General features: G+C 42.4%; 1 protein-coding gene across 2 annotated transcripts in view; it reads left to right on the top strand.

The window, feature by feature from the left end:
* Positions 1–670: 670 nt before the first annotated feature.
* The window catches only part of PABIR3 (PABIR family member 3), a 73,861-nt gene continuing 48,394 nt past the window's right edge, over positions 671–26,137 (top strand). For both annotated transcript variants that reach the window (XM_008273232.4, XM_051827567.2), the window contains exons 1-3: positions 671–847; positions 3,468–3,657; positions 15,251–15,329. In XM_008273232.4, coding sequence (XP_008271454.1) covers positions 799–847; positions 3,468–3,657; positions 15,251–15,329 — 318 coding nt within the window. In that variant the 5' untranslated portion in view covers positions 671–798. The remainder of the gene's footprint in view (positions 848–3,467; positions 3,658–15,250; positions 15,330–26,137) is intronic.

Raw genomic sequence — 26,137 nt, forward strand, 5'->3', positions numbered from 1 at the left:
AAGGCCTTTGTATTGCTTTAATCACACATACTTACAAAGTATAGGAAATGTAATAGTTAGGAAATTGGTTTCAAAATATAGCAAAAATGGTTTTGCCTGCCTCTACAATTGAATTTTCCCATATTAAATTCACCCCACCCAATCATCATTTTATTCCTCAATGCTTATGCTTTCTGCTTGCGTAGATCCCTTTAAATTGCTTGTGTTTTTGTCAGGAAGATTAGAAAAGGGAAACTGTTTTTAGGCAATTCGTGTATCTCTTTGAATCTCAAGGCCTCAGCATTATCCATCCCCCACCAGCTCAGAAAATTAGAATACATTTCTTTTGTGCACACGTAGTTATTAAGCAGTAATTTGTTGAACGCATGCACAATCCCTAACTCTGAGGAGTCAAACAATTTAGATTCCCTAACTTTCAGGAGCTTAACTGTTTAGGAGAAGCTCAAGGATATGTGAGAAGGGTGTTCCCTTGACTATGATTTTGAGATTTGATTCATCCTGTTCTTGCCTACCTAGTTTCCTTTACCTTTCATGTAACTCTTTTGGGAAGTTTGGGGTGTTTGTGGTTTGTGGTCTTGGATTCAACTTGTGTTTGACTTGTTCTTGTAGTAACTACAAGTTGAAATGTACCTTTAAGGTTTCCATGACCACTGGTAAAATAAAGAGCTGATTATGACATATTTGTGAGACACCTCTTATAGGTAAGAGGCCTGGGGCAGATGGCAGCAGACTGGGACATACAGAGAGAGTGGTGGAAGTGCCAACATATAGATCTGAGTAAACCGGAGGTCCAAGATCATGGCCCATTGCAACGGAACAGGACCAGCTGATCATGAAATGCAGCCAGGTTGGTGTAATAATGTGTAGGCAGAAATGAGAAGTAAAAGTGATTTATTTAAATGTTATGTTTGCCTTGCAGCATACAGAATTCTCTCTGGCTTTGTAGGACTTGTTCCTTTAGGTATTTGAATCTCTTTATGTACTACGAATCCTGTCTGTATCTACAGGTTTTGGGTTCCTGCCATGTAGCTGTTCTCTAGTCAAAAGAGAGTTCCTCCTATTTGGTAATAGCTGGGGACTTGTTGCCATCTCATATATTTAGTCATTTCATGTTACTACTCTTTTTCTAGAAATGTGGTCTCTGGTTTGCTCTTTCCTTATCGTTTTATTTGATCTATTTTCTTAGTGTTATTGTAATTACATTTTTAAAAATTAAGTATCTGTAACACTTAGGCATCATGAGATTTTTGTCTATCCATTTAAAATATATTCATTCAACCTTATTGCTTCCCAAAAATATTAACAAACTCTTTTAAAAGTAAAATGAGCAGTAGAATGGAGGTAAGGTCTATTTGCTCACTGCGGTACCCCATATCTTTCTGCTGTTCAGACAGGTTGATCTTAAGCCTCTGTTCACCCTAAAACCACTGTCTCTTGTACCCATCCTGACTTCACCCAGCTTTAATTATAATTTTTGTAAACTTTCCAAGTACCCTGAGGATTTTAACAGCGGCTTTCAGGAGCTATTGGTATCAGCATGAGTTCTGCTCTCTAATTATGTGCCATTAATTTCTTTGGAATTTTATCAACTATAAAACGGAAATGATTTATCTACCTTACAAAGCAACCATGAAGGACAGGTTATTTAAAAATTATCCATAAAATAATTCAATAAGTATTTATTACATGCTTGTGAAGACAGAAAATAGAGTCCAGGGAGATACTCAAAGGTACCTTATCTGTGCTTTTATTTGAATAGAAAGACAGGGGATTCTTGGCATTGCCACTTAGTAGTTGGAATTTGAGTAATCCCTCCGGGCTTTGGTTTCCTACTTTGAAAAATGGGCATTGTGGTGGTGCCGACCTCACAGAATTGTTGTAAGCATTAAATGCAATCACATTTTTAAATTGATTAGGACAGTACCAGCCACATGATAAGTGTCCAGTAAATGATAACTATTATTAACCTGTCTTACATCAGGAATGGAGACTCCAAATCATCCTCATGGCTATGATTCAGTTAATCTAATTCTGCCTAATATAATCAAGCTTTTCCTATTCTAGTCCCAGCATGGGCAAAGAATAAATGATAATGATCTTACATGTCATAACTTGTCACGAACTGCCTCAAGACAATCCATTATTTTAAATTCACCACTGATTAGCTGAGCAGGGTTGGTGATTGAACCAATTGAGATAAGTATGTGAAACATTTTGCAAGCTGAAAATTGCTATACTACTGTTATGGACTATTTTTATTAATAACTACCATTTCAGTAGGTTCATTTACCTTTTCTGCTGGTTTCCTAAGATGTGTGATTTACATTAGCATAGAGGTGAGATTTCAGTACTCCATATGTCTCATTAATTAGTGGTGAAAATTCTAGAGGGCTGTTCTTTGGGCGTTATGAGCCACAGCAGTATTGGGCGTATATAGCCTTCCATCCCATCTGAAATGGAAACTCTGACTTGGATGGATCCTGAATTCAGAAATATTTAAAATAAGCTTCACTGCTTTAACTCTTTGTGAATTTTCTGAAGACTTTATTTCTTAGATGAATAGCTGCCAGGAGCCAGATTTCATACAATGTAAAAGTACATACTGTATCTTTAAGCTAAATGAAACCACATTATGTATGCAAAATTGGTTCAATAGGTTGGCACCTTACCAAGACCCTACGTGCTCATGAGTGTAATTTGTAATTTCTTCTTTTCAGGCTGTAGCTTTTTTTTTTTTTTTTTTTTTTTTCAATTACAAAGATATAGTGTGTCTGCTGTTACAGCCTGGAAAAATACATCAAGCAAGCTAACAAGCTTCTTGGCGGCAGACATAGGGGACAGCCAAAAGAGAAAACTGAGTATTAGACATAGAGCAGAAAAGCCAGCAATCCTATACACTTCACTCGTCCCAAACCTTTCTTTCTAAATAAAAGTAAAGGAAATTATGCCAGGGTTAGTACAGTAACAAACACACACAGCCAGAGTTTGAGAGAGGAAGGCAGAACATTGGGCGTGCGCGGGGCGGGGTCGGGGGGCGGCTCCTTAACTGTGCAAGTGCCCCGTCAAGGCTGTCAAAAAGCGTCTAACGTGACGCTACTTCCTTGCACAGTAAGTGTTGTCTCATCAAGGGGGCATGCGCAAAGGGGGGTGACCCGCCTGAATCTCAGAGGCTGGGGAAATTGTATTTCTCGTTTTTTTCAGTCAAGGCTTATATGGATTTGCTTTGACTGAGAGAGATAAAGAAAGCTTCTTGGTGGTGACTGAGATGAAGTTTTTATTCCCATTAAAGGCTTAAAGGTGGGAAACTTTTCAGTGTCATTGTATTTGGAGCCAGTCCTTCACAACTTTGTGCCAGTGGTGGTGGGGCTGCCAGGGGTGCTAAGGATGTGAGCATGAGCACTCCCATTCATCTAACAGCTTTCTTTTTCTCCTTTTCTCCTTTGTCTCTTATATCATCTCCCATCAAGTCTACGGGTCCTCGTGTGAAGGAGAGTCAGAGAGTCTTGAGATTTTCCAGCTAAGAAGTGGTTTCATCCTGGACTCTGAGAGAGTCCAGGATAAAATGGAAGTAGACTTGGAACTGCAACCGAATACCGAGAACACAGACAGCAGCATCCTGAGAAGATCCAGCAGTGCCCCTATGATCAATGGACTTGGGTGAGCAGGGTTGAGAAAATGGAGGCGTCAAGTGGGTTGGGGGCAGGTGTTCAAGAAAGTGACTTCCCATAGTATTCCTATCCTTTTATTAATGGAAGTTCCGTAGGTATCTGTCTCCCTTGCTGTTGGTGCCCTTAGCCTGAGCGGAAGTGGGGTGGGCAGACCTGAAGAAAAAGACCTCAACAACTCCCTGTACCCCCACCCTGCCCCACCGCGCCCCTGCCCCCCAGGTTGACGTTGCTTCTCCTGAACATCTTCTCCTCAGAGTCCATCTGGACCCCCAAGCAGCAAACAATTGGTGTGGAGAACGACTTTTTGTTCCTAACTTCACCCCATCTCTTCCTCACTCCTTTGAAGAAACTGAGCGTTCTACCATGACTGTAATTCTTGTCATTCTCTCAGCAGCTTTGCCACCTTGGACCTTCACTGCCAGCAAATTCAAGATGGAAATAGTTGCCAAGCAGATCAACTTGAGCCTTTTTACACCTAGCTTTTCTTGAAACAAAAAGTTTAGCTATCACAGAAACTTGATTTCTTTTTTGAAAAAGATTTGTTGATTTATTTGAGATGCAGAGCAACGGAGAGGGAGGGAGAGGCAGAGATGGATCTTCCATCTTCTGGTTCACTCCTCAAATGGCCACAACCAACAGGTCTGGGCCAGACTACAGTCAGGATCCAGGAACTCCATCCTGGCCTCCCTCATGAGTGGCAGGGGCCCAAGTACTTGGGCCATCTTCTGCTGCCTTCTGAGGTGCATTAGCAGGAAGATAGGTCAGAAGCAGAGTATTGGAGACTCAAACCAGCACTCAGATATGGGATGCTAGTGTTGCAAGTGGTGGCTTAACCTGCAATGTCACAATGCCAGCCCCCACAGAAGCTTTAGTTCTTAAATTACATATTATCAGTGGGTAATATTCCCCCCAAGAGAGGAAGAAATTGATTCTTGGGGAGTGTGATAAAAATTTTAATTTTTATGCATAAAACACACATGTATACATTGCATATAAACATATATACAATATATCTGTGGTATTAAAATTTCATGGAAGGGAGTGATTAGGGGAAAATGGCTAAAAACACTCCTTAGAGTCCTGATGAGACAAAGATTTAAAAACACTGTACCAAATGATGGTTAGCTGTATTTTCCTGTACTTATCCAAAGGTTTGGCATTATAAAAGATTGTTATTCATATATTTTAGTTCTCATAAATTCTCATGTGAACATGATACTAATACAAAGAGAAGAGATTCAATGTAGTTCATAGATACAGTTCTTCCTTCTTTCTTTTTTTCTGTTTCTTTTTTAAATTTTTTAGATAATATTTTAAATTTATATTATAGTCAAAAGCTTAATGTTCCACTAAATAAAGAGTTCAACAGGTAAAAATTAATAAGACTGCAGTACAGTAGGGATATAGGCAAGGGCTATAAACAATGAAAAGTCCATTTTACTCACATAAATTAACTTTTAAAATAATTACATCATTAAAATTAAAATTAAAATTATAGTATATATATTAACTACCGAAGCCAGGAGCCAGATGCTTCCTTCTGGTCTTCCATGCGGGTGCAGGGCCCAAGCACCTGGGCCATCCTCCACTGCCCTCCCGGACCACAGCAGAGAGCTGGACTGGAAGAGGAGCAACCGGGACTAGTACCCAGGGTGCCAGCACCGCAGGCGGAGGATTAACCAAGAGAGCCATGGCGCCGGCCCAAAAGCTTTATTCTTGAAAAGTGCTTCTCTGGGTCAGTGGAGTACCTGAGATTTGCCTTAGAGTTCCAGGGAGCTCTGGCTGCTGTTGTGGGTGGGGTAACAGTCCACAGTGACACCCATGATGGGCTTGGTGTAACACCCCTGGCTTCAGTCAACAAGGGGGGAGGGGATGTTGGAGCTGGCTAGTAGATTCACAGTCCAGCCCTTCTCTGTGCCAAAGTGAACCATCTGATTCACGGCCTAGTGTGAACTCATGGTGCCTGTGTAGTGCGCCCGCGCAGGCACGTGGTCCCTATAGAACATTGACACACTTTATGGTGTATCCCCTGAGCACTCTGGGAGATCTGTCCCCAGTGCACAGGGAATCCAAGTTATTGCAGTCTGATCGTGTGGGTACACAGGAAGGAACCCAGTGGCCATGCATGTCGCTCTCAGCTCTGTGGCCTATGCCCTGAACTCTCACAGTCACAGGGTGCAGGAGGTCTGCTCTCCATCCTGCATGCTGCCCTGTTCCCGGCATGAGCTGCCTGCCGTACTGCAGGTCGGGGCAGAGGTGAGTTACAGCTCCCCCTCAGCAAGTTTAGGCTGGCCCTTTGGTGGAGGAGAGGAGAGGAGAGAACCAAGATGGTTTTCTTTCATGGAGTCAAGTAGTTTCTCAGCCCCCTGCCTGTTCCCCAGGATAGACTCAAAGCCAGTGAGGACTGTGGAATTCTCTCTCTGTCAAAGCTGCCCTTGGCTTTAGGCGGTGGCAGCCTCTCCTCACCTTGCCTGGGAAGCAGGCACCTCCCAGCTAGGCACCAGCTGTGAATATGCAGGAATTGTTGCATGCAGCAGAGGCTGTATGTCTGTCCTTGTCCTCACTGCCCCATGGAGTCTCTATTCTGTTCTGTCCATTTGCCACTGAAAATTGCTCTCAGTCCCCTGGAAATCTGGTCTTTCCTTTGTTTTTCGGGTATCTGTGGCTAAAGTCAGTGCAGCTTCTCCCTATTCAGCCATCTTGAATCTCTCCCTATTTTGTAAAACATTTTTAAAATGTGATCTTAGAAAAAAAAATGTGATCTTGGATCCTGTGTCACAGTATAGTATGGTTTTCTAGATATTTTGAAAATGCCTGAAAAATGCATTTATTACACAGTCTTCTCTTTGCACTTTTTGGGACATCATACTAATTGATAGTTGTATTGCTAGATCATAGGTCATTCAAGAGGGACTCAGAGGCCAGATCTATCTTCCTTCCTGAACGTGTGAGGAAACGTAGGCTTATACATCTCTAAAATGACAAAGTTAGCAACAGAGCCAGTACTAGGGGCCTGTCTCCAGACTCATAGTGTTCTGGTCACTACTAATCAACCTGTATACGGATTAACACTAGACATGCAGTTTTCAGGTCATTTGAGGTAGGGGATAATTGTTACAAAATGAAAAGCAAACTAAAATTGACCAAAAAATAATACATTGCCTTTTCGAAATAGGCAGATAGAAAAATAAAGATGGAGTGCTGTCTTTATATTGTGAGGCAAAAAAACATTTTATAAGGTCAGCATTTTGCTCTAATGCCACTGTGGGAATAAAGCAATTGTTATTGGACCCACTCTGCTAGTAGAAGAGAGCAGTGGGAAGAATGTTGGTTTTGTTGTCAGTCTTCATGAAAAGAAACAGGTTGCAAATAGATGATGGAGAGTATATACTTGTACTTGAAGGATCATGTGGATCCATTTAATGTATGAAACATACTAGGGAGGCAGCATATCTTGTCTTATCCCTTCTGCCTTGCTTTGTTATATGAAGGAATTGAAGGGTTTTTTAAAAAATTATTGTTACCGGTCACAGAGGGGAGGGCGGTTGCCGGAGCGACGAGTCCCATGGGTTCTTTTCCTCAGCTTAGTATAGAGATAAAAAGCCGGGAAACAATTTGCAAAGAGGCAGAAACTTTTATTTGATTGGCAAGCAACAGAGAAAGCATCTGCTCTGGGAGGAGAGCAGGACACTGGCTTTGAGGAAGTGTCCCGGGTTTTTAAGGCATTACTAGCTGTTCATTGGGTTATCCTACTGGGGGGTGCCCACTGAACAGGGAGTTTCACATATGGATGTTGATTGGCTTGAGACTCAGGGAGACAGCGGGGGAGGGGGGTGGGGGGTCTCCTGGAGACTGTCCATCTCCTTAGGGGCCCAGCCCTCTTCTCTGGTAGCTCTGGGTGGAAGATGGCAGCCACCCTGGAGGTGTGATTTAAAGCCATAAGGTCACACAAGATAGCCTGGATCTCCTGGAACCAGTCTGGCCCCTCCCCCCACCACCACCAAGGGCTCAGCCCCTTCCCCTGCCAGTTCTGAGTGAAAGATTGCACCCACCCTGAAGATGTGATTTAAGGCTGCAAGGTCACCATGCAGCACAAGAAGCTATTAGTGGGGGAGATGCCAGTTGGTCTGGAGACAGGCTTTCCAGCCACAACTGACAGCTTGCTTGTGAGGGACATTCTACCTCTGTCTGAAGGGGCCACAGACTCCAGCCCCACTGGATGGCCTCAATTATGCTAGAGTATAATTATAGTCTTAAATTCCATAGCATAATATCTAGACTAACGAAGTAAAAGTGGTGGTTAATAACATGTTTATCTAGTAGGAGTTAAAGACGTACAAATTGGAAAGTGGACAAGTCCAGTATCCCTGGCCCACCAGAAGAAGTGACAGGAATGAGTATGACATGCCTGAAGTGGGAGAACTTGCCCAAATGACCTGAGGGCACATTTGGTGCTGCTGTAACGAGCTTAGGCTGCGACCAGAAAAGTTAATCCTTTTCTAAAAAAGTTTTTAAATATGAGAGGCACAGAGAAAAGCAGCGAGAGAGACAGAGCAAGCGCCCATCTTCTGATTCACTCCTCAAAGGCCGACAACAGTTGAGGTAGGGGACAGAGGACAAGACAGGGAGGCAGAAGTCAACCCAGATTTCCCACGCAAGTGGAAGGAGCCCAGTTGAGCCACCACCACTGCTTCCAGGGTCTGCCTTGGCAGGAAGCTGCAATCAGGAGCCGAGCCGGAAACTGAATCCAGGCACTCTGGTATGGGATGCAATGTGTTAATCCCTATGTCAAATGCCTAACCCCAGAGAAGTTATTCTGAAGTAAGATTCCACTGAGCTGTAGTTGAATTCATATTTACATCAGTTTCTTTCAGCTGTCTGTATACTGCTCACTTTTCTCACTTCCTTACTTGGGCCTCTAATTCCTTTTGTCCTGTGTCCTGTTAAACTATACCTGGAAGTAAAGATTCTACTTGCAGCCTACTAACTACTTTTACACCTCTTTCAAGCAATATTCTTTTTTTTTTATTTATTTGAAAGAGTTACAGATAGAGGTAGAGACAGATGGCGGTGGGGGGGTCTTCCATCTGTTGGTTCACTCCCCAAATGGCTGCAATGACCAGAGCTGAGATAAAGCAAGGAGCCTGGAGCTTCTCCTGGGTTTCCCACATAGGTACAGGGGCCCAAGCACTTGAGCCATCCTCTAATGCTTTCCCAGGTGCATTAACAGGGAGCTGGATTAGAAGTGGAGCAGCTGGGACTAGAACCGGCACCCCTATGGGATGCCAGCGCTGCAGGCTGGGACTTTAACCCTCTGCACCATAGCACCAGGCCCTTTCAAAATTTTTTCTAATTTTGCTTGTTGATGGGGCCAACATTGTGGCACAGTGGGTTAAGCTGCTGTCTGCAAAGCTAGTATCCCATATGGGTATCTGTTTGAGTCCTGGCTGCTCCACTTCCAATCCGGCTCTGCCAATGTGCCTAGGAAAGCAGCAGAAGATATCCCAAGTCCTTGAATTCCTGCATCCATGTTAGAGACCTGGATGGAGTTCTAGGCTACTGGCCTAGCCCTGGGCTGTTGTGGCCAGTTAGGAAGTAAACCAGCAGATAGAAGATCCATTCTCTCTCTCTCAATCTCTGTCTCTCTGCTTCTAAGTCTCTGTAACTGCCTTTCAAGTAAATAATATTTTTTAAAAAGCTCCAGCTTCAGATAGGCCCAATTGAAAAAACGTAACTTTTCTTAATGTGTCCTGCATGTAAAGGTCCTATATATTTCTTGCAGTAGCATTTACTGAATTACATTCCTTAAACTCTTTCCTTAAGTGTTTGTTCTTCAATACAATTAGATTCTTTACATGTAAACTCATTAGTACAGTATTACTGCTTTTGAGAAGTTCTTTTTTTTTTTTTTTTGACAGGCAGAGTTAGACAGTGAGAGAGAGAGAGAGACAGAGAGAAAGGTCTTCCTTTTCCATTGGTTCACCCCCAAAATGACCAGTACAGCCAGCGCACCGTGCTGATCTGAAGCCAGGAGCCAGGTGCTTCCTCCTGGTCTCCCATGCAGGTGCAGGACCCAAGGACCTGGGCCATCCTCCACTGTACTCCTGGGCCACAGCAGAGAGCTGGACTGGAAGAGGAGCAACCAGGACAGAATCCGGCGCCCCAACTGGGACTAGAACCCGGGGTGCCGGCGTTGCAGCCAGAGGATTAGCCAAATGAGCTGTGGCGCCGGCCTTGAGAAGTTCTTGCACTGTGTTGTATATATCTTACATTAAAAATATCAATGTCAAAAGTTTCGAGTGATGGGCATTTGGCTTGGCAGTTAAAATGCTGCTGGAAATGCCCACATCCCATATCAGAATCTCTGGGTTTAGATCCCTACTGTGCTCCCAGTTCCAGCTTCCTGCTACAGTGTTCCCTGGGAGGCAGCAGGTGGTGGTTCAAATACTTGAGTCCCTGCCATCCATGTGGGAGATCTGTATTGAGTTTCCACCTCCTGGCTTTAGCCTGGCCCAGCCTTGGCTGTTGTGGGCATTTGGGGAGTAAACTAATAGATGGGATATCTCTGTCTCTCTCTCTTTCTCGCTGCCTTTCAAATATATAAATACATTTTAAAGCTTTGAACCTCTTGGTTCTTTATACTTTTTTCCCCTATAGTCAGCTGAATTTTTAGAAAAAAGATTTGTTTATTTGAAAGGCTGAGTGACAAAGAGAGGGACCCAGAGAGAGAAAGAGAGAAATCTTCCATCTGCTGGTTCACTCCCCAAATGGCTGCAATGGCCAGAGCTGTGCCAGGCCAAAGACAGGAACCTGGAACTCCATCCAGGTCTCCCACATGGTTGACAAGGACCCAACACTTGGGCCATCATCCACTTCTATCCCAGGCACATTTGCAGGGAGCTAGATTGGAAACGGAGCAACCAAGACTTGAACCATCACCCTGATATAGGATGCTGGGGACACAAGCAGTAGCTTACCCTACTATGCTACATTGCTTGCCCCAAGTTTTTGGCTGATTTAATTACTGGTGTCAATAACTATATTTAAATATAGTGATCTTTTTCTAAGGATTAGATCCTTGAATTCCTGCCAATGCCTCCTGATTTTAATAACCTCTTGCCTGACCCTGTATTTAAATTGTTACTGCCTCAATGCTAAGACAAACTACAACCCAAGGGCCAAATCCAGCCTGCCATTTGATTTTTTAAATAGAGTTCTAGTGGAATATAGCCAGGCTCATTTGTTTACTTATTGTCCATGGCTACTTTCCTATTATAAGAACAGACTTGAGGGGCTGATGTTGTGGCATAGTGGATAAAGCTGCCGCTTGGAACACCAGCATCCCGTGTGGGCACCAGTTTGTGTCCCAGCTGCTCCACTTCCAATCCAGCTCCCTGCTAATGGCCTGGGAAAAGTAATGAAAAGTGCCCCAAGTATTTGGGCTCCTGCCACCCACATGGAAGACCCAAAAGAAGCTCTTCGCTCCTGGCTTTAGCGTTGTCCAGCCCTGGCCATGTGACCATCTGGGGAGTGAACCAGAGGATGGAAGAGCTCTGTCTGTCTCTCTCGCTCTGTAATGCCGGCATTCAAGTAAATAAATAAATGATCTTTATTTTAGGAAAAAAAGGAGAGATGAGTAACTGTAACAGAGATTGTACGTCCCACAAAGCTTAAAATATTTAGTATCTGGCCCTTTGAAGATAAATTTGCCCCTCCCTCCTATAATTTGGCTTACTGGACTCTTAACAAATCTGGGAGAAAAGAGTAGTCATGAAAAAAGGATTGCTTTGGGAATGTAACTGACAAATCTGTTGTGGTTTGGACAGAGCTGCTTGATAATCATTCAATGTAGGGCATTGAACATCAACCTGGTTATAATACCTTCACTTTTTCCAAGTCAGAAGAAGCACTTATCTCAGTTCTGGATATCACATAGATTTCTTTTTTTTTTTTTTAAAGATTTATCTATTTATTTGCAAATCAGAGTTACACAGAGAGAGGAGAGAGAGAGAGAGAGAGAGAGAGAGAGAAGTCTTCCATCCAATGTTTCACTTCCCAGTTGGCCGCAACGGCCGGAGTTGCACCTATCCGAAGCCAGGAGCCAGGAGCTTCTTCCGGGTCTCCCATGCGAGTGCAGGGGCCCAAGGACTTGGACCATCCTCTACTGCTTTCCCAGGCCAAAGTAGAGAGCTGGATCGGAAGTGGAGCAGCTGGGTCTCGAACTGGTTCCCATATGGGATGCTGGCGCTTCAGGCTAGGGCATTAGCCCACTGCGCCACAGCGCTGGCCCCTCTTTTTTTTTTTTTTTAAAGATTTATTTATTTTATTTAAAATAATTACGGGGGGGGGGGAATCTATCTATCTATCTGCTGGTTCACTCCCCAAATGGCCACAATGGCTAGGGCTGGGCCAGGCTTAAGCCAGGTGCCAGGAGTTTCTTCCAGGTCTCCCATGTGGGTTCAGGGGCCCAAGCACTTGGACCCTCTTCCACTGCTTTCCCAGGCACATTAGTGAGAAGCTGGATCAGAAGTGGAGCAGCCGGGACCCAAACTAGTACCCATATAGGATACTGGCACTGCAGGTGGCAGCTTAATCCACTGTGCCACAACATTGGCCCCCCACCTAGATTTCTGTAAATTCATATTGAATGATCCATATCATTTGAGGTACATGCTGCCTCTGTTATTTATTTCAATAACCATCTTATTAAATGAAACCAACAGACAGAAATTTAGGGGAGAACATCATTGCCAGCCACCCCCTACACATATACACAGAAGATAGTGGAACTATGTCACCCATTAGGCTCCTCAAATTTCCTTATAAGTGACTGTTAGAACAAATTGCTGTTCTTATAAGGAAAATGACTCAGAAAGGAAATCAAAATTAGACCCACCCATATATCCTTTCATAAAATGTTGAGTTATCGTGTGATATATGCAAATTACCATGCTCCAAAGATGTATATCGAGGCTCAGTATACTTTTTAATTTAACAAGAAAAATAAATACTCAATGGATATAAATGTATAGTAGAGTAAGATAAGTGTTTAGAGAGGTAGAGAGTGTTAGCAGAATGCAAAGAGCGTGAGACAGCTCAGTGAGATTGGTGAGGAATAAAGAAAATATTCATGGAGAAGGAGGCATTTGAGATGGGCTTTAAGGGACCAATAGGATGCACAGTGGAAGAAAGGGGACCCACTGGCTGCGACAGAATTTCAAGTATGTTTTTAACAGATTTGGTAACAGAAAAGCATAGGTGTATCCCAGAGAGCCCAGTGGTCATCTTTGCCTGGACCACTGGCCTCCAAATTTTTATTTGCTGATCAGTGCTGAACCCAGGTAAAGTTTGCACCAGTCCATGGTTTTAACAAAGTCAAATGCAGAATATGTAACTATGTTGTTACATAATTATTAATTATCTTTTCCTGGCCAGGACTGTATTGTATACTGAGATTGTTAGTCCTCTACTTTTCTTTTTAATACCAAAATGTCCTTTTATAAGTGAAACAATGTTGATAGATGGTCAAATTTTTAAAAAAGATTTGGTTTATTTATTTGAAGGGCAGAGTTACAGAGAAAGGGACAAAGTGTGGAGGAGGGGAGCAGGGGAGAGAGTTCTGTCCGCTGGTTCACTCTCCAGATGGCCCCAACAGCCAGGGCTGAGCCAGGAGCCAGGAGCTTCATCCGGGTCTCCCACGTGGGTGCAGGGGCTCAATCTCTTGGGCCATCTTCTGCTGCTTTTCCCAGGCCATTATCAGGGAGCTGAATCAGAAGTGGAGCAGCTGGAACTCGAACCAGAGCCCATGTGGGATGTTGGCATTGCAGGTGGCAGCTTTACCCGCTATGCTACAACGCAGGACCTGATGGCTAGATTTTTTAAATGACCTTAGCAAAAGAAAGAAGTAGCAACTGTTTGAGGGGACTTCAAAAAGTTTGTGGAAAGTGGAATGGAGTTTATTTTAGTGCAAAAAGTTTTTTAAATCCGCCCATAGTTTTTTCATAATGCGCATCTTCAGTGAGGTTTTGAAGACCCTTGTATGTTGGTCCTTAGATTTTGTTTTGAAATTTTACAGAGGTCTAGAGCCAACCTGTGGGGAGCTTTGCGTGTCATAGTCAAGCACATAAGTGAATTCAGAAGACAGTGAACAGCACACAGCTGAACGTTGTGAGCAGGATAGCAAGTTTTCTTTCAGACTGTGGTTCTAGTCGTCTGTTAGGTTAGACAAAGAACAGGGGTGAGAGGAGACCAGCTAAACTATTGTGAGGTCTGTGAAAAAGGAAAATGGCAAGGAGCCTGAAAAGAATCAGATGAATCTAAGAGAGGGTATAGAAGTGAAACCTAAGAGACTGGCCCGTGATTGGATATAGATAGCAGAATGAAAGTGTTCAAAATTACTTCTTCCTATCATGGGAGAAATGTGGATGAATTTCACATGGGAACCGTCCATATTCTTTTTTGTAACTTCGTATGAGTGTGAGACTCTTTCAAAATAAAAAAGAATGAGCAGAAAACACACAAAAAAGAAAAGATGACTCCTGCAGGGTTACCAGCTCAAATAGGACTGAGATGATCTGGGTGAACAACTGTCAAAGTGGAGGGTGGAGGACACACACCCCGTCTTCAGTAGGAAGCAGCTGCTCACCCTCAGTCTGTTGTTGCCGTGTGGGAATGTGGCCCAATGTTGCAAAATATTACACATTTTTTTCGATAAAAGCCAGAAATCTGGAATCTGGATTTTTCATGTGAGATTTCTCAGGGTGCACAATGAGTTAAAAAAAATATCTTAAGGGACAGGTGTTTGACGCAGAGGTTAACATGCAGTTGGGATGCCTGCATCTCATATTAGAGTGCTTGGGTTCAAGTTCTGGCTCTGCTCCAGATTCCAGCTTCCTGATAATGCACACGCTGGGAGGCAGCAAATGATGGATCAAGCACTTGAGACCCTGCCACCCACGTGGGAGACCTAGATTGAGTTTCTGGCTCCTGGCTTTGGCCTAACCCAACCCCAGCTATTGTGACCATTTAGGGAATGAAACAGCAGATGGGAGATCTCTTATCTGTCAGTTTCTATCTTTCAAGGAAGTTAAATTAAAAATAAAAAAAAAAAACATTTTTGCTACCATGTAGGCCAAGTAAAACATACCTGAATAATCTGTTCTATCAACCCTGGCTATTGTTATCCCTTTTCTTCATGGGAAAGTTTGGACATTTAAAGGGATTTGCTACTTGAACATTGTAGCTCTGATCATAAATTTAAATAATATACAAATTTATACCAAAATGATGTATTTCCAAGGTCACAATAAATTATTCTTGGTAGCATGGTTGATTAGAGGTAAAGTGACATGCTTGAGAATTCTTTATCTTACATGGAGACTTGTTTAGGCTCAGGTAACTAAGCCTGTGTGTGTGTGTGTGTGTGTGTGTGTGTTTTAATTTCTGCATTTATACATCTGTCTCCACCAAGAAGCCATTTACATTAATGACATTGCTGTTTTAAGTATTTGAAATCTTATTTCTTGAAAAATATTTTGTAGTAGACTTTATATGACAAAGGTTTTTTTATTTTATCTTCTTAGGGACAATTCACAGGTGTTCCAAGATGAAGCGATAAGAATTAGAAGAAATAGTTCAACATTTATGAGCCAACAATGTCTGGTAAGGAAATGCTTATAGTAGCCTGCTTGCCCAAGACTTGCTTATTGGTCTTAACCATTGGTTCTCAAACTTGCACCTGCACATGGAGGGCTTACTAAACTACAGACAGCCAGATCCTGCCCCCAGAGATTTTGATTCAGTAGTGGAGCCTGGGAATTTGCATTCCTTTTTTGTTTTTATATAAGATTTATTTATTTACTTGAAAGGCAGAATTACAGAAAGGCAGAGAGAGAGAGAGAGAGAGGTCTTCCATGCACTTGTTCACTCCCCAGATGGCCGCAATGGCCAGGAGCTTCTTCCGGGTCTCCCACGCAGGTGCACAAGGACTTGGGCCATCTTCTGCTGCTTTCCCAGGCCATAGCAGAGAGCTGGATCAGAAGGGAGCAGCTGGGACTTGAACTGGCACCCATATGGGATGCCGGCACTGCAGGCCTGGGCTTTAACCCGCTGTGCCACAGTGCCAGCCCCGAGAATTTAGATTTCTAACAAGTTCTCACTTTGAGAAACTCTGCTGTAAACATTATTGAAGGCAAAATAAACACAACAACTACAGTTAGGATGGCTTTAATGCAGCTGTAGCAGAATTAGTTTTTAAATCCCATATGGATTTAACATTGAGATTTGCTTTTATGTATAAGACCATCTGGCTTCCACTCTTTGAAAGAACATTCTAACTTTGAGAGGAAAATTTGCAGGCTCTCCCAAGAGTTGTTTTCAGGCTTTTAGTTTGACTTTTATCTCACATTTATCTTGAACTGTAAATAAAATTTGTTCTTCATGGTATTATAATGAAATCTCTAAGTAACAATTCTTTTCTGCTAATTATCCTGTAAACACAGGAAATATACTTGTAGATCAGCAAGCCAAAATGAATAAATGATTCATTATGATTTTTTTATTGAAGTGAATTTCACATAACATTCAATTAACTATTTTAAGTGTACCAATCAGTGACATTTAATGCATTCACAATGTTGCCCAACCACCACCTCTCTCTAGTTTCAAAAAACACATATCCTTGTCTTGTTACTGATCTTAGTTTTCAGTCTTTTACCATTGAATGTGATATTATCTGTGGGATTTTGGTAAATGTCCTTTATCATTTTAAGGAATTTCCTTTCTCCTACTTGCTGAGCATTTATTTATTTACTTATTTATTTTTAACTAAGGGACAGTGTTGTGGTACAGCGATTTAAGCAGCCATTTGTGACACTGGCATCCCATATTAGACCATCAAGTCCTGGCTGCTCTGGTTCTTTTTTTTTTTTTCAGATTTATTTATTTATTTGAAAGGCAGAGATATAGACAGAGAAGGAGAGAGAGAAAGAGACAGAGAGAGAGATCTTTTATCCATTGGTTCACTCACCAAATGGCCACAACAGTCCAGGTTAGGCCAGGCTGAAACCAGGAACCAGGAACTTCTTCTGGGTCTCTCACGTGGGTGCAGGGGCCCAAGTACTCAGGCCATCTTCCACTGCTTTCCCAGGCACATTAGAAGGGAGCTGGGTTGGAAGTGGAGCAGCTGGAACTCGAACCAGCACCATTATGGGATGCTGACACTGTAGGTGAAGGCTTAGCCCACTACACCACAGGCACTGACTCCAACACTAGGAACTTATTTGTTACCTATTATCTAAACTCCATACCCCTCTCAGCTCTAGTTATTCCCATCCTTTTTTCAGATTTTTTTTAGCTTCCATATACAAGGAAGAGAATGAGGTATTTGTCTTTTTTTTTTTTTTAAGATTTATTTATTTTTATTTGAAAGTCAGAGTTACAAAGAGAGGAGAGGCAGAGAGAGAGAGAGAGAGAGAGAGAGAGAGAGGCCCTCCATCCGATGGTTCACTCCCCAACTGGCCGCAACGGCCGGCAGTGCGCCAATCCAAAGCCAGGAGCCAGGAGCATCTTCTGGGTCTCCCATGTGGGTGCAGGGGTCCAAGGACTTGCGCCATCCTCTACTGCTTTCCCAGGCCATAACAGAGAGCTGGATCGGAAGTGGAGCAGCCGGGTCTCGAACCAGCGCCCATATGGGATGCCAGTGCTTCAGACCAGGGTGTTAACCTGCTGTGCCACAGCGCCAGCCCCTATTTGTCTTTCTATATGGCGCTGTTTTCAGCATGGAAGACACTAAATTATTTCAAGTGCTGTTTCTGTATCTCTTGAGATGATCACATGCTTTATACCCTTTGTTCTATTCATATGATGCATCGCATTGGTTTTCTCATGTTGAATCCCCATTGCATTACTAGGGTAAATCTTTCTTCATCTGTGTTCATAAGAGATGTTAGTCTGTGGGTTTTCTTATGCTAACTTTGTTGGCTTTCATTGAAGAGTAATGCTGACCTTATAAAATATATTAGAGAGGCCAGCATTGTGGCATAGTAGGTAAAGCCACTCTCTGTGACACCAGCATCTCATGTAGGCACTAGTTTGAGTCCTGGCTGCTTTACTTCCAATCCAGCTCCCTGCTGATGCACCTGAGAAAGTGGAAGAAGAGGGTCCAACTACTTGGGCCCCTGCACCCACGTGGGAGACCTGGGTGAAGCTCCTGATTCCTGGTTTTGGTCTGACCCAGCCCTGGCCATTGGGGACAGCATTGTGGTACAGCAGGTTGAGTTGCTGCCTGCAATGCCAGCATCCTATATCAGAGCATTGGTTCTAGTACTGGCTACTCTGCTTCAGATCCAGTTTTCTGCTTCTGTGCCTGGGAAAGCAGCAAAAGATGGCCCAGGTACTTTGGTCCTTGCCACCCATGTGGGAGGCCTGCATGGAATCCCTGGCTCCTGGGTTGCAGCCCTTTAGGGAGTGAACTGGCCACAAAAGAACTCTGTTTTTACAGTAAGATAAATAATTCTTTTAAAAAATCATATGAAAGATATCTGTGACAAATGTATGCCAAAAAATTAGATTTTCTAGATAAAATGGACAAATTCCTAGAAATACCCAAATTACAAACTGATCCAAGAAGAAATAGAAAATTTCAACAGACCTATGACGAAAGATAGAATCTGTAATCAAAAGCTTTCCAGGGCCAGCGCTGCCATGTTGCAGGTTAAGCCACTGTCTGCAATGTTGGCATCCCATATGGGTGCCGGTTTGGGCCCCTGTACCCACATGGGAGACCCAGAAGAAGCTCCTGGCTCCTGGTTTCAGCCTGGTCCAGCCCTGGCTATTATGGCCATTTGGGGAGTGAACCAAAAGGTGGAAGACTTCTCTCTCTCTCTCTCTCTCTCTCTCTCTCTCTCTCTTTCTCCCCCCGCCCCCTGCCTTTCTCTCTCTGGCCCCTGCACCCACATGGGAGACCTGGGTGAAGCTCCTGATTCCTGGTTTTGGTCTGACACAGCCCTGGCCATTGAGGCCGTTTGAGGAGTGAACCAGTGAGTGGAAAATCTCTCTCTCTCTGTCTCTCTCTCTCCCCCACCCTTCAAAACTCTGTATTAGATAAAATAAATATTTTTAAAGCATCATTAGAAAGATTTCCATCCTCTTCTATTTTTGGAAGAGCTTTAGCAGGATTGGTGTTGATTCTTCAAGTTTGATTAGAGGTCACTAGTGAAGTTATCTGTTACTAGACATTTCCTTGTTGGAAGTTTTTTGTTTTTGTTTTTATTTTTTATTTGAAAGTCAGAATAAGAATGCTTTTGGTAGAAACAACAACATTCAATTAGAAAAGATTTAAACATAAAGAACATTTGTTATCACAAATAATACATTCCAAGGAAAGGAAGTTTCAGGGCTGGTTCATTTAGCAGTTCAGTGATGCTATCAGAGATGCAGGTGCCTTCCATTTCTCCACTCTTCCTTCCTTGACTGCTTCACTAGCCTATGTACCTAGTATGTAGAGCCAGGGTTCAGAATCTATGAGTAGCATGATCTCACATGTATTTACAGATGTGGAGATGGATGTGTATGGAGCAAGGAATTATAGGAAGAGCTCTACTTATATTTTGTATATCTCCATGCTATTTGTTTTTTTTTAAATTTTTTATTTTATTTTATTTTATTTGAAAGAGAGAGAGAGGTATTCCATCCACTGGTTCACTCCCCAATGGCCGCATTGGCTGGAGCTAGGCTGATCCAAAGCCAGGAGCCAGGATCTTCTTCCAGGTCTCCCACGTGGGTGCAGGGGCCCAAGGACTTGGGGCATCTTCTACTGCTTTCCCAGGCCATAACAGAGAGCTGGATCAGAAGTGGAGCAGCCAGGACTCAAACCGATGCCCATATCGGATGCTGGTGCTGCAGGCTGAGGCTTTAACCCTCTGCACCACAGCACTGGCTCCTCTCCATAGTATTTGAATGTTTTTCACCATATGTTTACGAGGTCAATTCCATTGTTGACTTCCTTAAAAGTGGTGCTACAGGTACCCAGACTAGTTAAATTCACAGAGATAGAAAACAGAATGGAGGCTGACACAGGCTGGGAGGGAGGAACTGGTATGGAGAAAACTTGTGGAGATTGGTAGCATGACACTACTGGACTCTACCCTTAAAAGTTATAAAGTTTATATTGTGCATATTTTACCACAATTAAAAATTTGGTTTTGCTTTCCATGTATTTCAATACAGGCAAAATGATGTTTTAGAAAACATCACTGTGGCAGAGGACATTGAAGGACCATGGGTTTCATCTTACACAAAAATAAAGATGCATATTTCCCAAGCATTATATAAGACTTATCGCAAAATTATTTTTGTTTAATTGGTGCAAATATTTTCTGCAGCACTCTAGAGAAATCATTGCAAGCTTTCCAATGAACTGAAACCCTAGGGCATCTTCTGACTGTTGGGGCTCTACCTTCCCTCCAAACCAGCCATTTGCTTTATCTCCTCAGACATGCAGGGTCCCTACCCTTCTGCCAGGAATTCTCCTGGCACTTCTGCGTCTGCGTGCAGCTGCACCATGTCTCTGTCCCTGCCCTCTCCTGTCCCACAGGAAGCAGGAGGAACATGTCATCCCCCTAGCAGGGAAGGCTGGGTTTTTCTTGAGCGATTCAGCTGTTTTAATTTTATGGCTGCTGATATTTATCTGATAAGGTTTTTAATTTTGCACATTGGCAGCTACAAACCCTAAATCCAATTTATGGCCCACCCAGTAGCAAGTGTATAATCCATTCCTGGCTCTACTCTATGCCTGTCTAGCCTGCACTCAATTTGTGTTAAGTACCATTGTAAGCTCCTTTAAATCATTTCTGAAACCAGGCAGAGACATTTCTAAACATAGCGTCCAGTTTTTCATTCAGGATTTTCTAAACATTTTGTTTCTAGCAACTATAGTAGGAAACAGGTTAAAAATAGCAAACCTAAGAAAGTTAATTTTTTTTAATATGATGTCTTTTCTTTACAATATTAGTTTTCTGTGATTTTTCTTTTAAGTGAAACTAAGGTTGGTCTTTCCTCTTAATTTCTTCATCTACCCCAGGGCCCCCACCCCACCCCCAGCCCTGCCCCCCCAAACACAAGAGCATTCACATGGTGACATCTTTCCTTGATGCTGGTACAGTTGCTTCCTTCTGAGGATGTTTTCCCCTAGAGTGGAAGACAAAGACACAATGGGAAATTTACACAAAAGATACCCGTGAGGTTTATGGACATCTCAGGAAACTCTGTTTCTATTTCAATACTGTGTTTCCTGAAAAATTATCTAAGATAATCCCATTTGCAAACACCACCTTAATATTTAACTTTGGGTAGAATTCTCTTCTAGAAGCCTTGTTTTTTCAATTGATTGCCCACATTACTAAAGAATCAGCCATTCTAGTACAGATGTTTGATCTACATTTTGTCCAATTAAAAAAACTTACTGTGGCTTATGATTTTGTAGTTCAAGTTTAAATCCTGCTTACCCCAGACCTTTCTCACTACATCCCTGCTGATGTTATCAATTTCCGTCAGGCAATCTTCTCATGATTTCCTGGATGAAGTTTTCCAATAAGAAATTCTAAGCCTTTGCTTGAAACTAAACTGGTTCTTTCCCATCCCTTATGTATCAATTAAAAATAATCTCTTCCAAGAAGTCTTTGATAACTAATTTAGAACAGTTTGCCACACTATGTAGTTCTATTTTCTTTTTAAATAACATGCCATTGTACTACAGCTCAAGTACTGTAATTTCTGTGCAGAATATATGGATATATTTCAGTTCAGATTAACACATCTTTTCAATTAGATTATGAACCTTATAAACCTTAGTGTTTCAGATTATATATTGTGAACTCTTTGGGCATTTGAATAATGAAGATACATGCCAGGTGTTCTGCTAAGTATATTACATGCGTTACCACCATGATCATATTTAATATAAGTAGATGCTTGAAAGAAAAATTCTAGCATTTTGTTCATAACACTATTCTGTATAGGAACAAACCATATATCCAATATATCTTATGTAAGTTTTATTCAGAAGAGCTTCCTGACTTTCATGAGTAGGGTCAGCTGGTAGAATTATTGACTTGTATTAGAAAATTATTTGAAATATCAATCCTAGGACATGAGTAGAATAGGCCAGTCTGAGTTACTGGCAAGTCAATAACCCATAGCTGTCACATAGTCTCCTTTTTAAAAAAAATTACTTGTTTATTTATTTTTTTGAAAGAGTTACACAGAGAGAGGGAGAGACAGATAGAGATCTTCCATTTCCACTCCCCAGATAGCCACAACAGCCAGGGCTGGGCCAGGCTGAAGCCAGGAGCCAGGAACTAAACCCGGGTCTCCACCCATACTTGGATCATCTTCTACTACTTTTCCCAGGTGCCTTAGCAGGGAGCTGGATTGGAAGTGGAGCAGTTGGGACATGAACTGGTACCCCTATGGGATGCTGGGGTTTCAGGAAGTGCCTTTAAAAAAAAGATTTATTTATTTTATTTGAAAGTCAGAGTTACACAGAGAAGGAGATGCAGAGATAGAGATGTGTTGCCATCTGCTGGTTCACTCCCCAGTTGGCACAATGGTCGGAGCTGAAGTCAGGAACCAGGAGCTTCTTCTGGGTCTCCCATGTGGGTGCAGGGGCCCAAGCACTTGAGCTATCTTCTGCTTTCCCAGGCCATAGCAGAGAGCTGGATCGGAAGAAGAGCAGCCGGGACTGGAACCTGCGCCCATATGGGATGCCAGTACTGCTGGCGGCAGGTTTACCCCCCTATGCCACAGCGCTGGCCCCTGCAGGAAGCGTCTTCACCTGCCGCGCCACAATGCTGGCCCAACAGATCCCTTTTTTATATACACATTTTCTAGATAGAACTAAACCATGCTCAGGGCTGACAATTACCCAAGTATGTCACTCCAGATTAAACAGATGCTGCTAAGTCTAAGCAGCTCTTATCTACACCAGAGTAGATAGTTTTTCCACTGTTCCAACTTTTTGAGCATGGCATTTAAAGTTTTCCAGCATCTTCAACCGCCCAGCGTCACAGCCCTATCTCCCTTCAGGGACTCCTGGTGCGCCAATTCACACACAGCCAATAACATTGTGTAAAATAAGGCCCGCACTTTCACTTTTCTGTAGCACATGCTGTCAAACTCCTCATCCTACAAGGTCCAAGTCAAATGCCACCTTATGTCTTTCTGGTTTTTTTTTTCCGTTTTTTTTTTCTTTTTTTATTCTTTTTTTTTTCTTCTTTCCTTATGCCTTTCTGATTCGTCTCCCACATCCCAGCCTGTATACACATCCACTTAATCTTTGCTTTTTATTCCCACCCCATTTGGCCTCCATTTAACATTCATTCCTTTGTTGCTTATATAATATTTACTTCTATTATTGGTTTTCCAAGTAGATTCTAAGATCTCTGAGGCTATGGCCCATTAGGTTTTTATTTTGATCTATTCTTCCCCTTTAAGCAGAAAAACAGCTCCTTAAACATGATAAATACTCAAAAATATTAAAATATTAAAGGTAGCCATATTTCTACTATAATGAATTATTACAGTGAAGTAATTGTTGCCATCATATAATTTCTTTACTGAATTTTCAGTTGCTAGCATAGAAGTTTTTATTGTTATTTTTACAATCTTGCTTGTTTCTTCTACTTTCTAAGAAATGATTGGAAAAAACAAACTGATTTTAGCACTTCAAGCAAAAAGCAATGGCACCTGAAAATTTTCCTGGAAAAATAGAATTAAAAGGTCAGTTTATTTGGGGACAAAAAATTTTGAAGTCCATGCATAGTTTTTTTCATAACATACATTTTTAGGAACTTTTCAAAGACCTCTCAATGCATGGATTTCAAAAATCTATGGCAACAAAATAAACTGATCATTTAATTCCACTCTCCACGAACTTTTTGAAGTACGCTTGTACAATTAGTGAAGTAATAAGATCCTTTAAAAAGCCATGTGATATACTTTAAAGCCAAATTGAAATTCAGATTTATCTGCAACATAAAGACATTTATTTATCCAGCACATACTGTTTGAGCACTCATCTCCCCACTCACCAGCTTACTCCTTGTACTGCCTTTCTTAGCCACCTATTGGTTTCTTGGTCACCTACTGGTTTCAACTAGGAACCTCAAACTGATCTCTTTTCCTCTTTCTGATCATTTCTCTAGCTTGCCTCCTTTGTTTCAACTCTGCCTTTGAACTGGCCTGTGATCCTGTTTCTAGCCCCTTGTCATTCCACTCTCAATTTATTCTGCATAAGGCTGAACATAATGTTCCTTTTCTTAAGCAGATGTGATCTTCTTATTTAAAAGACCTTTGAAGATTTATTTATTGGGAGCCCAGCACTGTGGCATAGCAGGTAAAAGCTGCTGCCTGCAGTGCTGGCATCCCTTATGGGCACCAGTTCGAGTCCCTGTTGCTCCTCTTCCGATCCAGCTCTCTGCTATGGCCTGGGAAAGCAGTAGAAGATGGCCCAAGTCCTTGGGCCCCTGCACCCCTGCACCCTTGTGGCAGACCTGGAAGAAACTCCTGGCTCCTGGCTTCAGATAGTAGCAGCTCCCGCCGTTGCTGCCAATTGGGGAGTGAACCAGTGGATAGAAGACCTCTCTCTCTCTCTCTCTCTGCCTCTCTTTGTAACTCTATCAAATAAATAAATAAATAATCTTTTAAAACAGTTGGGAAAAAAGATTTATTTATTTACTTGAGGCAGAGTTACAGACACAGAGAGGGAGAGACACACACAGAGAAAGAGAGGTCTTCAGTCCACTGGTTCACTCCCTAAATGGCCACAAACAACCAAGGCTGGGCCAGATCAAAGCCAGGAGCCAGGAGCTTTTTCTGGGTCTCCCATGCAGGTGTAGGGGCCCAAGCACTTGGGCCATCTTCTGCTTTCCCAGGCCATAGCAGAGAACTGGAATTGGAAGTGGAGCAGCCGGGACTAGAACCAGCGCCCATATGAGATGCCGGTGCCACAGGTGGATGCGGCCCTTAGAACGTTAAGGTTTAAGAACTCCAAGGAAACTATGCTTTGAGTTTCCCATTGGGCTCAAAGGCTATAGTCCAAAAACTACAATCTAGTTTCTGCCAAATTTCCCCATCTTTGTTCCTGCCACTCCCTCTCATGTACCAAGTTATAACCATTCTGAACCTCTCTGTTCCACAAACATGTCTCTGCCTGAGCATGTATTCCCATTCTTTGAAACGTCTTCCTGCTTCTCCTCTGTTTAGTGAATTCATGCCTCCTCGATGGAGCCTTCTCCAAGACCCAAGGCAGAGGTCTCTGTCCTTTGAATTCACACAAATCATCACTTTGTTCTGGCACTTACCTGTAGCCTAGTTTTCCCTAAATACACTGTGACTTGCTCTCAGAAAAATGTCCTTTTTATTTTTAGACCTTCAAGGCCCTAGCATAAAGCATAAAGTTATATAGCACATAGTAGGTGCTCATTAAATATCTTTGATTACACAACTATATGTGCTCTTAAGACACAATGTGAGGGGCCAACACTGTGGCATAGTAGGTAAAAGCTGCCACCTGCAGTGCTGGCATCCCATATGGGCGCCAGTTCTAGTCCCGGCTGCTCCACTTCTGATCCAGCTCTCTGCTCTGGCCTGGAAAAGCAGTGGAAGATGGCCCAAGTCTTTGGGCCCAAGCACCCGCGTGGGAAACCCAGAAGAAGCTCCTGGCCATTGCGGCCAATTGGGGAGTGAACCATTAGGTGGAAGATTCTCTCTCTCTCTCTCTCTCTGCTTCTCCTCTCTCTGTGTAACTCTGACTTGCAAATAAATAAATAAGTCTTAAAAAAAAGACACAATGTGAAAGTAACATATGGTAAATTCAATGTCTGGCATTTTGAGAAATAACCAGAGTAGAGATAGAACGGACAAATGACTTCGGAAGGTAATTTCTAACTTTATTTTCACACTTAGCTTTAAATCTCTCCTCTCTTTTCATTCCCTTCTTGTTTGAGTCCTCACGAGCTTTGAGAAAAGACTGAAAAGGAGAAGGTAGAGTTCTGAAAAAGAGAAAGGAACTAGACAATGAGTATCTTAGCAACCAAGAGTAAAATGTTGCAAACTACTTGAAATTTATTGCCTCAAGTCATTCTATATTATAAAAGTTTGGTTTCCCCAGCTAGATTGCACTGTTTATGGGATTTTTTTTTTGTATACTTGGCAAGTTAGCTGCTGATTTAATGACTGTTTCAGCTTTTTGTTCTGGATAATGCCTCTCACTACACTTTAATGATGGGCTAAAGTTGGCAAGATAAACGAGGTGATTCTAAGATGTAGTGCCTTAGGAAAGGGAAGATAGAGATAAACAAAATATTCTGTTGATGTCCTGCCCCATATTTCTGTTAACAGCAATTTTGTTCTGTTTTGAAAGGTATCGACTTCTGATTAGTGTAATATTTAGCCAAGATCCAGTTGGATTT

The sequence above is a fragment of the Oryctolagus cuniculus genome, chromosome X (assembly GCF_964237555.1).
Source record: "Oryctolagus cuniculus chromosome X, mOryCun1.1, whole genome shotgun sequence".
In the NCBI taxonomy this organism is placed as follows: Eukaryota; Metazoa; Chordata; class Mammalia; order Lagomorpha; family Leporidae; genus Oryctolagus; species Oryctolagus cuniculus.